This window comes from Dromiciops gliroides, chromosome 3 (assembly GCF_019393635.1).
Source record: "Dromiciops gliroides isolate mDroGli1 chromosome 3, mDroGli1.pri, whole genome shotgun sequence".
NCBI lineage: Eukaryota > Metazoa > Chordata > Mammalia > Microbiotheria > Microbiotheriidae > Dromiciops > Dromiciops gliroides.
Window position 1 is genome coordinate 245,169,230 of NC_057863.1, and position 17,510 is coordinate 245,186,739.

The 17,510-nt window shown below is 36.0% G+C and overlaps 1 protein-coding gene across 1 annotated transcript in view; it reads left to right on the forward strand.

Annotated features, from left to right (window-relative positions):
* Positions 1–17,510, forward strand: part of HERC2 (HECT and RLD domain containing E3 ubiquitin protein ligase 2) — a 211,665-nt gene that overhangs the window by 166,276 nt on the left and 27,879 nt on the right. Inside the window, 9 exon segments of the mRNA XM_043991382.1 lie at positions 287–440; positions 2,435–2,542; positions 3,876–4,007; positions 4,623–4,781; positions 4,871–4,989; positions 7,369–7,494; positions 13,257–13,412; positions 13,943–14,058; positions 14,192–14,390. Of these exon segments, the coding sequence (XP_043847317.1) occupies positions 287–440; positions 2,435–2,542; positions 3,876–4,007; positions 4,623–4,781; positions 4,871–4,989; positions 7,369–7,494; positions 13,257–13,412; positions 13,943–14,058; positions 14,192–14,390 (1,269 nt within the window).

The following is a 17,510-nucleotide window of genomic DNA, read 5'->3' on the forward strand; positions in this document are numbered from 1 at the left end:
CAATTGGGGTTAAGTGACTTGCTCAGAGTCACACAGCTGGTAAATGTCAAGTATCTGAGGCTGGATTTGAATTCAGGTCCTCCTGACTCCAGGTCCGGTGCTCTATCCACTGTGCCACCTAGATCCGCCCCCAGAAGAATTAAAAAAAAATTTTTTTTTGTATATGTGGAGGTGGGGTGGGGTGTTGTGGTGGTATTGATAAGAAGTCTCCTACTTAACTTTTTAAAAAAATCCAGATTTCATAGCATATATTTTTTTTTGGTTTTGTTTTTCTTACTCTTCTCAGGTAGCTGATATGTTGTTGGAGCTCTGTGTTACAGAATTAGAAGATGTTGCTACAGACTCTCAGAGTGGTCGACTCTCTTCCCAGCCTGTTGTGGTAGAAAGTAGCCATCCATATACTGATGATACCTCTACCAGTGGCACTGTCAAAATACCAGGTACTCAGTTTAAACTACAGGTGTAAGAAGTGTGAGCAATTATCACCTCCTCAAATTGTGTAATAACTGTACTACATTTACGGCTTTTAAAAAAAGAAATTTCTATAGAATTCTTATTTGAATTAACTAGCAAATAAAATCCTGTTATATTGAAATTAAAAGGGCTAAAGAAAATTTAGAACATTAGAGCTAGGAAGAACAATCAAGATCACTTAATCTAAGTTTTTCATTTTATGAATGAGGAAAGGGACCCTGAGAGTTTGAAGTGACTCACTTAGTATGACTTAGTATTAGTAAAGGACTAATCAGATTCTTTTTTTTGTTATGCTGAGAAGATGACTATTTTGTAGAGCCTAGACATCTTTTAAATTAGCATAATTTATGCTTTATCATTCTTAATTTTAAAGCATAGTTTACACAGCCAATTATCTTTGGCTGAAAAGGAAGGAAGAAATTAAGAAAATTATGAAGAAACAAAGGACAAGACTTCCTGATATATGAGTAAACAAGGTTAATTTTTTTTCTAGAAAGCTGAAGAATAACCCTTTACAGTTTTTTAGATGTAATTAAATTATCAATTTCATTTATTTCATTTAGAATTTGGATTTACATATATTATCCAGAAACCATCAAGATTATTTTAATCTGAAGACTTTATTGATGATTTCTTATAGTGGTCAGATATTGAGGCAGTTTTTGAAATGCCAGTTATCAAATTTTTAAAAATCACCTCTAGTTCATTAACAAATGTTTTTAGAACCTCTTGTACAAGTATAAGATGCTACCAAACTCTAAATGCTTACATAATTGCTGGACTAAGCATTAATTATGCTTTCCCAGCCTCTCTATTGCATTATTTATATTCTGTAATTTTTTAAGTATGCTGCTTATTAACATCTAAGGCAAACAGAATTTTCTCTAATGAGGGAACTTACACTTTATGCCAAAGAGGAAGCTTCCTGTTCCAGAAAACATAATACCACAGAATAAATTGGTAACATTTTATCAAAGACATTTTGTATATTTTTAGAAGAAATTCAGCACAATTAATATAACAGCCTTTTATTTTTGAAGTTTCAAATGTTTAATTTGAAGTTTGAGGCAGTTTGTCAGTGATGCTCAAAGTAGAAAAAGAATAACGCCCTCTAGTGGTAGATTGAGATTTGATGTTCTTTGATACTTTAAAAAAAATTGTCAGGTAGCAATTTTTTATGGGTATTTCACATCAACATTGTTTATTAAAAACTCATGTGGGCTAAATACTTTGGATTTAGAATCTTCAAAAGATAAGTTATAAAAATGTTAACAAAAAACTGAATTTTTATGTTGAATTTGAGGTATAGAATAAGCCTTTTGTTATATTTTATTTAATTTGCCATTAGTTATTACATAAGCTAGTTCATTCTAGGGGAGGAAAAAAGTTTATGCTTAAAAATTTGCATAAAGTATTTGCTAAACATAAGTAGTTTAGCATTTTTTTTTTTTGGTGGGAGGTGTGTAATGATGCAGATAATTGCATGACAATGAAGTCAGAAAGAAAGAGGATGATTGGAAGCTTTCTAAGTTGTCTTTGTCCATAACACTTATCTATAGCTTTTTGTGGTACAGATTCCAGTTTTTTGATCAGCTCTTTTTCTGTTAGATTTTACCACCTGTTCTATTATACTTGAAGCTCACTTATGGCAGAAATCATAAATTTTCATCTTTGTAATACCATATAATGTCTTGTGAATTTTTTTGGTGGGGTGGCCCACACTTATGAATTTACCATCATAAGGAATTCCTACTGTAGAAATTCCTTCCACTAAAGCAGACTGGAGTCCCTTAATAAATGTTTTTTGATTTAAATTGAAGAGATATAGTTATAATCCATTATGGATGCATGAAGCTTCTAGTGTTGTGGTTGTTGTTGTTATTTGGGATTTTTCTCATATACATAATAAGAAAGAGTCATATTATAGGAAATTTATAGTGTTGTGCTTTTTGTTTTCTAGGTGCTGAAGGACTCAGAGTGGAGTTTGACCGACAGTGTTCTACAGAACGGCGTCATGATCCTCTCACAATAATGGATGGTGTCAATAGGATAGTTTCAGTTCGATCAGGTGATCAAGAAAATATCAATCTAAAATATAATAGCTTTTCTTTTTAAAGTAACATTATAGTTTAATTCAGAAGTTTTTTTTTTTTAAACCTAGTGAATAATTAAGCCATTTCCTAGGTTTAAATTTTTTTTTTTTAGTGAGGCAATTGGGGTTAAGTGACTTGCCCAGGGTCACACAGCTAGTAAGTGTTAAGTGCCTGAGGCCAGATCTGAACTCAGGTACTCCTAACTCCAGGGCCAGTGTTCTATCCACTGCGCCACCTAGCTGCCCCTCAAAATTTTTTTTAATACGGTAACTGTCCCATCCATCAAATACTTATTGAAATTAAAGTAGGTTTTAAAATAACTTAATAAGATTATTATTGATAAATGAATGAAAACAGTACAATTGTAATCATAAATAATATGTTTGGAGTGAGCTTAATATCCCTTCAGATGGCCATCTAAAATACTCAACAAATAAAAGGGAATGATGAGAAAATTTAACCAGTTTTGTTGAGTGAGAACATTTTTTTAGAGAACTTTTGGTTTTTAGCTCAAATACTAATAAAATGCCAATATTGAAATGCCACAAAATTTTTAGAATATTTAAAACACTCTAAAAATCGAATATCTTTCTATCTTACATTGGGTGTATTAATGAGGAAAGTTATTTGACTTACGTAGCAAATATTTGATTGGATAATCAGATTTCATTTTATTTCAGATTTTTTTCCCCTTGTTTTTTTCATGTTTGTTTTTGCAAGCATTTATTATCTCCTACTTTCAGGATTAAACAGTGTATAAAAAGAAGGGAAAAGAAAACCTTCATTAACAAATATGCATAGTTCAGCAAAACAAATTCCTAAATTGGCCACGTCCAAAAATGTATGACTCAGCATTTTAAATCTATCACTTTTATGGTAAGAATTAGGTAGCATGTTTCACCTTCACACTAGTGTTTTATCGTATCAAATGAGTTTTAAAGTCTTTCAGTTATAGATCCCTTGTACATTGTTTTTTTTTTTCAGAATTTAATCAGCAAAGAATTTTTAAGTAGTGGATACAATAATTGTAAAAAATTATTCTCTAGGTTACAATATTCATGTTTGATTTCCACATTTAGCTGTAGAGTTTTTGTTTTCTTTCTCCAGTTTTTTTTGAATTCTACCGTTGTGAATATAGACTTCTGAAGTTACTAATTACTATTCCAGTTTTGGCTTTTTGGAAGCAAGGTCTTTGCTGTATAACTAACATACACACACTTATAGTCACACTCTCTCCGCTCTTCAAGTTATGTATTCACAATGATTATATTAATTCAAAATTCACTTGTGTATTATTTGATTTTTAAGGCCGAGAATGGTCTGACTGGTCCAGTGAGCTGCGAATTCCTGGAGATGAATTAAAGTGGAAGTTCATCAGTGATGGATCAGTGAATGGATGGGGTTGGCGATTCACTGTTTATCCTATTATGCCTGCTGCAGGTAAAGTAGGATGTAGTAATACTTTAGAAATGGTAGCTTGTCATGGTATGCTGATATTTTAAATATTTATCGAAAAGTAAATCTATATTTTTGTAATTTTTAGCCAATTAATTTTCTTAACGTATTTAAAGGAAATTTAACCAAGGAAATATATTGTGTTATACAAGGTATTCTAAAGTTTTAGTGCAATTTTTTTGTTGTTGTTGTTTTGTTTTTTGTTTTTGGTGAGGCAATTGGGGTTAAGTGACTTGCCCAGGGTCACAGGGCTAGTAAGTGTTAAGTGTCTGAGGCCGGATTTGAACTCAGGTCCTCCTGAATCCAGGGCTGGTGCTCTATCCACTGCACCACCTAGCTGCCCCAGTTTTAGTGCAATAATAAGGTTAAAAAAGAATGGATTTGAATTTAAGGTTTTATAGCTTAAAACTGCAGTAAAACTTTCAGAACAAACTGTACTTAAAATGTTTTTAAAGGATTGTAGAAGAAGGGGATAGCGCTAAATATCCCCCCAAATGATTGGTTATTAATAATAATTTATCACATTTTTAAATGAAATTTTAAGTTGCATTATTATAGCTTCTTCAAGCACTAATCAGTTTTTAATCATTAATCTTGTAGGACCTAAAGATCTTCTTTCAGATCGCTGTATTCTTTCCTGTCCTTCAATGGACTTGGTCACATGCTTGTTGGACTTTCGATTAAATTTAGCTTCCAATAGAAGTATTGTTCCTCGACTGGCAGCATCACTTGCAGCATGTGCTCAATTGAGTGCTCTAGGTATGTATAAAATTTACATTAATAAGCATTTTCTTAGTTGGGGATAATGGCTTCTTAAGCCTCAGGTATTGACTATTTGTTGATTTCAGCTGCTGGTCACAGAATGTGGGCCCTTCAAAGACTGAGGAAACTGCTTACAACCGAATTTGGACAGTCAATCAATATAAATAGGATACTTGGAGATAATGATGGAGAAACAAGAGCTATGGTAGGAAGATTTCTTAACAATAACAAAACTTTATCTGTCTGGATTAATCATAAGTTAGTAAAAGATATGAGAAATTCTAGAAGGAAAATAAAATAGCAAGGATTTGAAGGTTGCAGACATCTTCATACTACTCTATAAACCTATTTATGTACCTGTTTTCCTTCTCTATTACAAGATTTTTTTTCAACCAGACCCATGGTTTCATTTGCATAGGATTCCTAGTGAGGAACTTCTTTTCTGCCAATATAGGATAATCATTTAATCACTATGTATTTATTAAGTTCTTAGTATGTGCCAAGCACTGTCTGTGTGCTAAGGAAATCATGAAAAAGCAAAAGCAGTCCTTGCCCCAAAGGAGTTGGTATTGCAACAGGGCAGATAACATGTACATAAATCAGGGATGGGAAGGAGCCTTAGAAGATAACAAGAAAAAACTTGCTGAAGGTGGAGCTTGAACTGAGTTTTTTTTTTTTTTTTTTGCGGGGCAATGGGGGTTAAGTGACTTGCCCAGGGTCACACAGCTAGCAAGTGTCAAGTGTCTGAGGCCAGATCTGAACTCAGGTCCTCCTGAATCCAGGGTCGGTGCTTTATCCACTGCCCCACCTAGCCGCCCCCTGAAGTAAGTTTTAAAGGAAGCTGGGATTCAACAAAGCATTGGGAGAGCAAAGGCATGGCTCATTGTCTGGGTCTACAAATAGGCCTCTGTAGCTAAATCATTGAATATGCAAAGGAGAATTATATGTTAAAAGAATAGAAGAATAGGAGGGGGGAAATGTTGTGAGAGCTTTTAATAACTGAAGAATTTTTGTTTGGCCCTAAAGGTCATTGGAATTTACTGCATTGAGTGTTGACATGGCCAGACCAATACTTTAGTAAAAGCACTTTGACAGCCATAAAGCGGATGAGTTGTGGTGCAGAGACACTTGAGGCAGGGAGTCCAACTAGGGCAGGGCTTCTTAAACTTTTTCCACTCCCAACCCCTTTTACCCTGAGAAATTTTTGAGTGACCCTGAGTGTATATAAAACAGGTATACAAGTCAAACATTTACTGCCAAATTTTTTTCGACCCCCCACATTCAGTTACTCTAACTCATATGGGATACTGACCCACAGTTTAAGAAGCTTTGAATTAGGGCACTGTTGAAATAGTCTAAACATGAGAGAGTTGGTGTAGGTCCTATTAGGGTGGTGGCTGTATGAATAGAGAAAAGTGGATGTATGTGAGAGTTTTTGTGGAGAAAGAAGTTGTAGATGATTAGATATGAGGGGCAAGTGAAAGAGAGGCTCTGTTGAGGATGAAACAGAATTCATCTGCTCTGAAATTTTTGGCTTCAGTAGTCGTTGAGACACTGAAAAATTAAGTGACTTTCTTTGGGTCACAAAACTGGACACATGTCAGAGATAAGACTTGAACCTTGGTCTTCCTGACTCTGAGGCCCACTCCCTATTCACTATTATCACAGTACTTGTACTGAAAGATCACCATTTTGTGTCTTAAACTTCCCATAATGAACAGCAACTAAATTTTTACTTTTAATGAAATACAAAAATTTATGAATAAGTCCTCAGAGGTTACTGATAATTTATATCATCGTCCATGCAACCTTTCCAATTTTACAGTGACTTGATACAGACTAGACTGCAGTTGTCCAGGAAGAGCCATATTGAACTTACCTTCATTTAGTATACCATTGTAGTTTTTTTTCAATAAATATTTTAGCAGTTCAGTACTTACTGGTTTGCTCCATGTAAGGTAAAATCATATTGGTTATACTAAAAACGGTAGTTGATGATAACAATAAGCCTCATCCCTTATCACTTACAAAAATTAGAAGAGATTTATAAGCCTGTGAAGGAATTCCAGATTGCTTCTAATCTACCTCTTTTTCTCTTTTCCTTTTTTTAAAGTGACTTGTCCAGGGTCACACAGCTAGTAAGTGTCAAGTGTCTGAGGCTGGATTCGAACTCAGGTCCTCCTGAATCCAGGGCTGGTGCTTTATCCACTGTGCCACCTAGCTGCCCCCTACTTTTTTTTTTTCTATAAAAAGGACTCTAAAGAGAAAATTGTAAATCCTTTTATCTAATGCCCTCTGAGCAGTTTCTGTTTCCTTATCTGACTTTGTTTTGTCCTTTTGTCATTTTTATCTCCCCCTTTCATACCCATTTGATAATGCTAATAAGCATTTAACTGTTGTTAAACTATAGGATGAAAAAATGAATAAATGAATGAATGAATGAAAAAACATTTATTAAGCCCTTACTGGGGGGCCAGGCACTATGCTATTACATCTTGATATATTGATATTTTGGCATTAACCATTCCAACAGTTCCAGTATGTCTAATGATTAATTCACCTTTTCTTTTTTTACCCCCATCAGAGTTTTACTGGTAGCGCTCTAGCAGCTTTGGTAAAAGGTCTTCCAGAAGCTTTGCAAAGGCAATTTGAATATGAAGATCCGATTGTTAGAGGTGGCAAACAACTGCTCCACAGCCCTTTCTTTAAGGTAGTATTTTTAAAATAAATGAAATAGAACAAGTTGAATGGGATAGACAAAAAATAATCCAAGTGAAATTTAGTATGCAGCATTTGATATTATTTTTTCTGTGTTGACAAAATTGGATTTTTACATTGGAGATGAAAATGATTCCTATTCTCCTGTCTCCCATTGCTTCTGTCCCTCTAAAAAGAAGGGAAAAAAGGATGATAGTGGAGGCAATAATGAACTACCTTATGTTCCTATATCCTTAATTATGTATAACTTTTTTGTTGACATATTTACAAATACAGTGGGTTTTAAAGTATGTGGCTGTGAAATTGTGCATACCCTTTGATCCAGCAATACTACTGCTATGTCTGTATCCCAAAGTGATTTTTAAAAAGGGAAAAGGACTTTTTTGTACAAAAATTTATAATAGGCTTTTTGTGGTAGCTAAGAATTGGATATCAAGGGGATGTCCATCAGTTGGGGAATGGCTGAACAAGTTGTGGTATATGATTATAATGGAATATTATTATGTTATAAGAAATGACAAGCAGGATAATTTTAGAAAAACCTGGAAAGACTTGCATGAATTGATGCAAAGTGAAATGAGCAGAGCTAGGAGAACGTTGTACACAATACAGCAGTATTGTACAATGAAGAACTGTGAATGACTTAGCAGTGCTCAGCAATACAGTGATCCAAAACAATTCCAAAGATCTCATGATGAAATATGCTGTCTGCCTCCAGAGGAAGAAATTATTGTCATCTGAATACAGATTGAAGCAAACTATTTTTCTTTCTTTCTTTCTTTCTTTCTTTCTTTCTTTCTTTCTTTCTTTCTTTCTTTCTTTCTTTCTTTCTTTCTTTCTTCCTTCCTTCCTTCCTTCCTTCCTTCCTTCCTTCCTTCCTTCCTTCCTTCCTTCCTTCCTTCCTTCCTTCCTTCCTTCCTTCCTTCCTTCCTTCCTTCCTTCCTTCCTTCCTTCCTTCCTTCCTTCCCCTTTTCTCTCTTTTTTTGTTTGTTGTCTTGCACAAAATGACTAATAAAAAAATGTTTTACATGAATTCACATGTATAATTTATCAGGTTGCTTATTGTCTTAACAAAGGGGTAGGGGAAGAATAGAAGGAGGGATAGAATTTGGAACTCAAAACTTTAAAAAAAATGTTAAAAACTTTTAAAATGTAATTGGGGGTAAACATTATTTAAAAAAATTCAACCACTAAATAGATAGAACATTCTAGACTTAGGAAAAAGGGAGCAAAAGCATGAATACAGAGTGTATAGGGTTTTTTTTTGGGGTGCTGAGTGGAGCAGAGAATAATTCTTGTTGCCTGGGGCATAGAATATATGGAAGAAACAAAGTGAAATAAGTTTGGAAAGGTCATGTGATAGAGATGGGATGGGTCAGAATCTTGAAGGTCTGTGTTTATCTCACATCTGGGTAAATCACTTAAGTGCTCATTGTCTTAGGTCTCTAAGACTGTAAACTGCAGAACAGTACAGTTACATCAAGATTTCCATATGCAATAAAATCACTGGTCTGGATTTAAAGAAAAAAGAACAAAAGTAGTGTGAGACCAGCGTTGTAGAAGGCCATGAATGCTAGGCAGTTGCCTAATATTAAGTGCCTACTATGTGCCAAGTACTGTGTTAAGCACTGGAGATAAAAATAAAGACAACCAGTTCCTACCCTTAAGGAGCTCAGAATCTAATGGGAGAGACAATATGCAAACAGCCATGTATAAAAAAGATAGATACAGTAGTCACAGAAGCAAGGCACTGAGATTAAGGAGATCTGGTAAAAGATTCTTAAAGAGGGTGAGACTTGAACTAAGACTTGATGGAAGCCAGGGAAGCCAAGAGGCAGAGATGAATGCATGGGAGCTGATGAAATCACCCAGTGAAATAGTATAGAGGGAGGGAGAAAAGAAGAGGGTCCAGGTCTAGATGACAATCCAGGAAAGAAGATAGAGAAGGAGTAGGCAAAGAGATGGGAGGAAAAGTAATTTGGGGGAACAGAAGGGAATAGTGCTTACTACATACTAGGCACTGTGCTAAGTGTTTTGTAAATATTGTCTTAATTGGTTCTCACAACAACCCTACAAGGAGGTATTATTATTTTATCTATCTATCTATCTGTCTATCTATCTGTCTGTCTATCTGTCTGTATCTATCTATTTATTTTGGGGGGCAGTTAGGGTTAAGTGACTTATCCAGAGTCACATAGCTAGTAAGTAAGTGTCAAGTGTTTGAGGTCGGATTTGACCTCAGGTCCTCCTGCATCCAGGGCTGGTGCTTTATCCACTGCGCCACCTAGCTGCCCCAAGGAGGTATTATTATTATTATCCCTATTTTGTAGTTGAGGAAACTGAGGCAAACAGGGGGTAAGTTATTTGTCCAGAGTCACAGAGGTATTAAGTGTCTATTTCTGTGATTTGAGGTCTTCCTGTCTTCAGGACTTCTTAACTTCAAGCCCAGCACTCTATATATTGCAATACCTAATTGCCACTATGAATTTTACCTTTTGTTCTAGGACACACACATGGTTTTGAAAATAATTTATGGTCTTTTAGAGTTTCTGTAACCTTGGACAAATATTACATCAAAAGTGGAGCTGTTGACAGTTTTTGAGAAGAGAAATGGTGTGACCAGATCTTAGCATAAGAAGCACTAGTCTTTCAGGGATAGTAGGACAGAAAGATAAGAAGAGTGTGGAACCAGAAAAATCATTATAAGGCCAATGGTAATGAGGACAGAGCGGTGACACCTGGACTGTAGAGGAAAGGCTACTTCCCAGTTCCTTAATCTACATAGTTGGTCTTACAACATTCTACTTCATCTGCAGTTTTCATATCCTTAATCTTGCCATTACCAACTACTGTTTTACATCATGTTCATGAAGTCTGAAATATCTTTGTCTTGACATGATCTGTTATTCTTTCTTTCCTATGATGCTTAATTCTGTTCTTTGTCTTTACCATGATCTCCAGCCCTTCTCTTTAGTTCTTTCCCAGGCTATCACCCCCACGTTTGCTACTCCTTTTTCTGTCTTAATCCCTTGGTGGACCATATCAATTCTACATTATCCTCTACTCTCAAATCCCTTTCCTATCTCCATTCACTCCTTGCCAAACTCCATATCTGGATTACTCCTGCCATCTTTCTTCTTTAATCCTACTCACATGCTGCTGAGCTAAGGGGAGTCATGAAACCATGCTACTTACATGCACTTACATTTTTTATTATCCACTTTCACCTAGGCCCTCACTTCAACAAAACAGTCTTACTAGTCCCTAGTTGAGCCTTTTTACCACTCTCCACAGCCAGTGTTCCATATATCCTCTCTCCTCAAGTCTCCCATTATATTTCCTCCTCCTACCATCTCAGCTAAAGATCTGTATTCCTACTTCACCAAAAATATTGAGGCTGTTTGCTGAAGCTTCCCTTTTCTTTGCTTCTCCTTATGTCCATGTTCCTTATACATCTTCCCTTATTATTTTCTTTTTTTCTGTTCTCAGATGAAAAGGTGACCCTTCTTCCTGCCAAGGCCAACATTCTGTATGCTCCCTTGTTCCCACCCATTCTTGTCTTCTCCATATATTGATCCTTTTCTCTAATCTTTAGTCTATCCCTATCTACTGACTCCTCTGCTGCCTACAAACAGGCCTCTGTTATTTATTTATTTATATATTAATTTATTTATTAATCTATTTATTTATCTATTTATGTATTCATGTATTTTATTTATTTTTTGCCTTCCTTATTTTTAAAAAATATTCACTTGGCCCTACTACCTCACTTGCTTTTTTACTATCCTTTCCTCCTCTTCTCAGCTAAACTCCAGGGAAAAATCATCCTAACATTCTTTTCTAAACCCTCTATAATCTGGCTTGTAACCTAAGTGTTCAACTGAAACTGCTCATTTCAGAGTTAATGATGATTTCTTGATGGCCAAATCTCATGGCCTTTTCCAATCCTCATTCTTCTTGACCTCTCTGTAGCATCTGACACTATTATCTTCCTTGCCTAGATCCTCTTTCTTCATTTTCTTTAGGTTTTTGTGACACTGTTTTTTCCGTGTTCTTTTTTGTTGTTGATGATGATGCAATTGCAGTTAAGTGACTTGCCCAAGGTCACACAGTTAGTTAAGTGTCAAGTGTCTGAGGCCGGATTTGAACTCAGGTCCTCCTGAATCCAGGGCCAGTGCCCCCAGGCCCTCATTACCTTTTGCGAAGACTAGTCTTCCCAGATCAGTGTATCTTCCTCAAATAGAGGTCTGAACACATTACAACCTTCTCCCCACCTCCTCATCTCCCACATGCAAACCTAAAGAACCCTGATCTTTCCTGTGTTTCCACTCTGCCTGTACTTTATTTCCTTCAATGCACTTATCACTGCAATTAAATGAAGTTCATTGCAGTTCCTCAACTACATTTCAACACCTGCCAATGATTTTTCTCTAGTTGTCACCCACATATAAAATGCTCTCCCACTTCACTTCCATATCTTAGAATTCTTAGCTTCCTTTCATGACTCAGTTCAAATTCCAGCCTGTACAGGAAGTTTCCTCTTCTTACCCCTCTCAAACTGTTAGATCCCTCCTCTCTAAGATTACCGTACATCTACTCTGTGTGTATCTTGTATGTGTGTTTATTTATACAACTCCTCTTTTAGACTGTAAGCTAATTGAAGGCAGGGACTATTTTTCCTCCCTTTGTATCCTTATCATTGAGGACTCAGTGCTTGCCACATTATAAGCACTTAATAAATGCTTCTTGAGTCACTGACAGACTTGTACTTGTTGCATAGGAGCTGCTTAATAAATGCTTATTGATTGAATTGGACAGTACTAGCTAGATGATGAAATATGAGAAAATAGGAGAGGGAAGAATCAAGTATAACATCAAAGTTTTATTTTTCCATAGGCAAAATAATGAGGTTAGAGGGAGAAAGTTTAGGAGGAAAGGTGGGAATCTCTGGCATATGTTGAATTTGAGATGCTGGAAGTGTGGGGCTTCTATTTTGAAATAGTGAATTTCAAAAGGAGGCTCAGCATTGAATTTGAGATTAGGTTATTTTTGGCTAATGAAGGTAGAAGTTGAAGCTATGAGAGTAAATGAAGTTGCTAAGCCCAAGAGTTTGGAAAGAGAATAGAAAAATATCAGGGCCCAGGATGGATATTTGGAGAATATCCATGTTAAGAAATTGGGAATTAGATAAAAAATCAGGAGGAGGCACGGTTAGAGAAGTAGGAAAAAAAAACCAAGAAAGTGTGGTGGAGGAGGATAGATATACATAGGTGGTGGTGATGTTGGTTGTTTTTTTTTTTTCATTTCTATTTCCTTTATTTAAAAAAAAATAATAAACCTTTCTATTTAAAGTTTAGAGTTCCAAATTTTATCCCTCTTTCCCTCCTTCTGTCCCCTCTCCCTTAGGTGGTAAGCAGATACAGGTTATACATTTATAATTATATAAAATATTATCATATTAGTCATTTTATACATAGGTTTTTAATAAGACTGAAATAATGCAAATGGATTTTGTGACTATGAAGAATCAAGGCACAAGTAGAGATATTAGCTTAATGATGAGTAGAGATATATCTTCTCAAACCAGAGGGAAGAGAGAGTAGAGCAGTCTTGCTGAAGTATAAAGGAAGGGATGAATGGTGCTCACATTTAATGTTTTTAGTCTTCTTGGTGAATTTGTAAAATATAACTTTGATAAGAAAGTTATTTTTATAATTATTTTCTCAAGTCTTTTTTTTTTTTAAATGGTTGCAGGTACTGGTAGCTCTTGCTTGTGACCTAGAACTGGATACTCTTCCTTGTTGTGCTGAGACACACAAATGGGCTTGGTTTCGAAGATACTGTATGGCCTCCAGAGTTGCAGTAGCCTTGGACAAACGAACACCATTACCTCGCCTTTTCCTTGATGAGGTATTATAGATTATTCTGAAATAATTTGTAAAATCACTTTGAATTCATGAAATTTCAAATCTTTTGCCGTAGTGTGGAAAGGTAACTGTTTAAAACTCTAGATATACTTCTTCTTTTTTTTTTTTTAGTGAGGCAATTGGGGTTAAGTGACTTGCCCAGGGTCACACAGCTAATAAGTGTTAAGTGTCTGAGGCCGGATTTGAACTCAGGTACTCCTGACTCCAGGGCCGGTGCTCTATCCACTGCGCCAGCTAGCTGCCCCTCTAGATATACTTCTGCCAAGAAATAATATATAAACAAATAAATTGTGAAAAGAAAACTAAGAATTTTAAATAGCATTTTTTAAAAGATTTCATTTTTAATATTTTTGACTTGATAGAATTGTATTGATTTGGATGCTAGATGAAAAAATAATATTCATATTTTTATTCTGAGGTACAAATTTCATGGTTCTTCCTATTTTCTTATTGTTGCCCTTGTTAAACTAGAAGAGAATGTATAATTTCTAATATCATTATAATTTTGACCAGGTGGCAAAGAAAATCAGGGAGTTAATGGCTGACAGTGAAAATCTGGATGTTCTCCATGAGAGCCATGACATTTTTAAGAGAGAACAAGATGAGCAACTTGTCCAATGGATGAACAGGTTATTATAATATAAACAAATTAATGGTGTGTTATTATCTTCTTATTTGCTTCTCTAGGTGACTTTAATGTGGGTAAGAGCTGTGTTTTGTGTGTATGTACTTTTTTTCCATAAAGTGTTGTGTCCATTGTAGGCGACCAGATGACTGGACTCTTTCTGCTGGAGGCAGTGGAACCATTTACGGTTGGGGTCACAATCACCGAGGTCAGCTTGGGGGAATTGAAGGAGCAAAAGTGAAAGTTCCAACACCTTGTGAAGCTCTTGCAGCGCTGAGGCCCATACAGTTAATTGGGGGGGAACAGACTCTCTTTGCGGTAACCGCTGATGGGAAGGTAAGACTTTTATATTCCTGTAAGTGATGTATTTAGTTCTTTTGAGTTAAAGATTAGACAGAGTTATGACTTGTTTGCGCTTTACAACTTTGTAGCACAGTGTGCACAGGTTGTATCACAAGTTCCGTTAGAATTAACTTTGAAATGGTGTGTTTGAAAACCAATGGCTTTCTAAAACTTTAAGTCCTGAACATAATTTTTTATTTTAAGTGAGGCAATTGGGGTTAAGTGACTTGCCCAGGGTCACACAGCTAGTAAGTGTTAAGTGTCTGAGGCTGGATTTGAATTCAGGTCCTCCTGACTCCAGGGCTGGTGCTCTATCTACTGCGCCACCTAGCTGCCCCCTGAACATAATTTTAAAATTTGAGTTTCTTTAGTAACTGGAAGTTTCATAATATTATCATCCTATTTGCAGCATGCTCCCTAGGAAATAACAAGTGACTGTAAAAACTAAATTTCTTTCATGGGAAATAAATGCAAAAGTCAGTGAGTTGTTGAAATGATGAAGACCACTTTTAAGACATATTCTGTAGTGATTGGTGCATAGTAAATATTTATTGCTATAATTAGTTTTTTTATTCTTGTAGAAAAGATGGAGACATAAGGGCTAGTTAATAATACAGTTGAATTGGGGGCAGCTAGGTGGTACAGTGGATAGAACACCGGCCCCGGAGTCAGGAAGACCTGAGTTCAAATTCGGCCTTAGACACTTATTAGCTGTGTAACCCTGGGCAAGTCACTTAACCCCAGTTGCCTCACCCAAAAAAAAAAAATGCTGTTGAATTAAATGATTGATCACAAAGAGTAGTTTTTAATGGTTCAATGTCACCTTGTTAAGAAGTTTATAGAGGAGTGTCTCAGATCTAGGCTTGAACCCCTGTTATTTAAAATTTTTATCAATGAGAGGCAAGGTGTCATAGTGAATAAAGAGCTAGCCTTATAAGCAGGAAGAATTGGTTTCTTCTGCAATCTCAGACATATAATTCTTGGCTTCTTTCTAAGACTATAAATTGTAGAGAAGGGGCAATTCTACATAGGCAGAGTGATCCCATTTTGTATCCTTATTTGGGAGCACATTCTATACCAGGAGTACTTAACCTGGGATCCAGTAACTTTAATAAAAACTTAGCTGTATTTCAGCATCATTGGTTTCCTTTGTAATCCTTTGTATTTTTTTATGCATTCAAAAACTTGATTCTGAGAAGGGGGTCCACAGACTTCACTAGACTGCATAAGAGGTTCATGACCCAAAAAAGTTAAGAACTTCTGTACCGTGCCAATCAAATTATAAGTTTAGACTAAAAGGGAAAAAATTGGTGATTTTGATAAAGCATAGGTAGCATTCATATTAGATTTTCACATGACAAAAAGCTGGGAAGGAAAGTTAACAATCTGGATAATAACTCTCTAGAAACATCTGAACAGGCTCTAGCAGTGGTTTGACTCTGTCTTCATCCCTATTAAATTTAATCTTACTGTCATCTTACTACCACCCCAAGTTCAAAATTGGGAATGTATGGTTAAAAAAAAATGGTAGGTTTTAAAGCACTTGGAATGAGTCATCAGTGTGATATATGTGGCAGCCAAAAATTATTGTGATTTGGGACCTCATGGAGAGAGAACTTTCAGGGGTAAGAAGGTGAAGCCTTACTTTACTCTGATCCGATGAGATCACTCTGGAATATTCTGTCCCGTTGGGTGCCACAGTTTAGGGAACACATCAATAAATGAAGAAGTGCAGTGATAAATAACAGAATGGTAACCAGGGTAGTGAAGGGCTTTGGATTTCTGCCATATTAGTTGAAGGATGTGGTGATGTTTAGTTTGCGGAAGAGAAAACAACCCGGATAACATGCTAGCTTTGTTTCTCAAAGGTCGTCATGAGGAAGCAGAAACAAGCACACTGGGAGAAGTTGCAAACAGAAAAGTTTAGGCTTGATTGTTAGAGAAAAATTTCCTAATAATTAGTAGGGTCCAAAATGGTATGGTTAGCATGAAGCTGTTGTAGGTTTCCCTTCATTAGAAGTCTTAATGAAGGGCAGCTAGGTAGCACAGTGGATAGAGCACTAGCCCTGGAATCGGGAGGACCTGAGTTCAAATGCGGCCTCAGACATTTAACATTTACTATCTGTGTGACCCTGGGCAAGTCACTTAACCCCAATTGCCTCACTAAAAAAAAAAAAAAAGAAGTCTTAATGAACAGACAATGACTCTTTATTGGGTTTATTATAGGGTTTCCTTTTAGTTATGGTTTGGATTAGGTCGTTTCTGCTTTGTAACCCAGAAATTCTGTGATTCTGTAATTGGGGCAGCTAGATGGCACAGTGAAAGAACACCTGGCCTGGAGTCAGGAACACCTGTGTTCAGATTTGACCTCAGACACTTATGAAGTGTGTGACCTTAGGCAAGTCACTTAAACCTCTGCTTGCCTCAGTTTCCTCTTCTGTAAAATGGAGATAATACAATAACAACAAAGCAACAGCAAAAGTGAAAATAGTATGCTTCAATATGCATTCAGAATCCATAGTTCTTTTTTCTATATGTGAAGAACATTTTCCTTCATGAGTCTTTTGGCATCGTCTTGGATCATTGTATTGCTGAGAAGAGCTAAGTCTGTCACAATTGATCATCCCACAGTGTTGTTGATACTTTGTATAATGTTCTCTTGGTTCTGCTCATTTCAATCAGCATCAATTCATGTAAGTCTTTCCAGGTTTTTTCTGAAATCTACCTGCTTTTGTTTCTTACAGTACAATGATATTCCACTACATTCATATACCACAAGTTGTTTAGCTATTCCCCAACTGATAGACATCCCCTCAATTTCCAATTCTTTGCTACCACAAAAAGAGCTACTATACATATTTTTGTACGTGTGGGTCATTTTTCCTTTTTTATGGTCTCTTTGGGATATAGACCTAGTTGTGGTTTTGCTGGGTCACAGGGTATGCACAGTTTTATAGCCTTTTGGGGTTGGTTCCAAATTGTTTTCCAGAATGGTTGGATTAGTTCATGGTTCCACCAATAATACATTAGTCTTACAATTTTCTCACATCTTCTCCAAGATTTATCATTTTCCTTTTTTGTCATGTTAGCCAGTTGAATAGATATGAAGTTGGT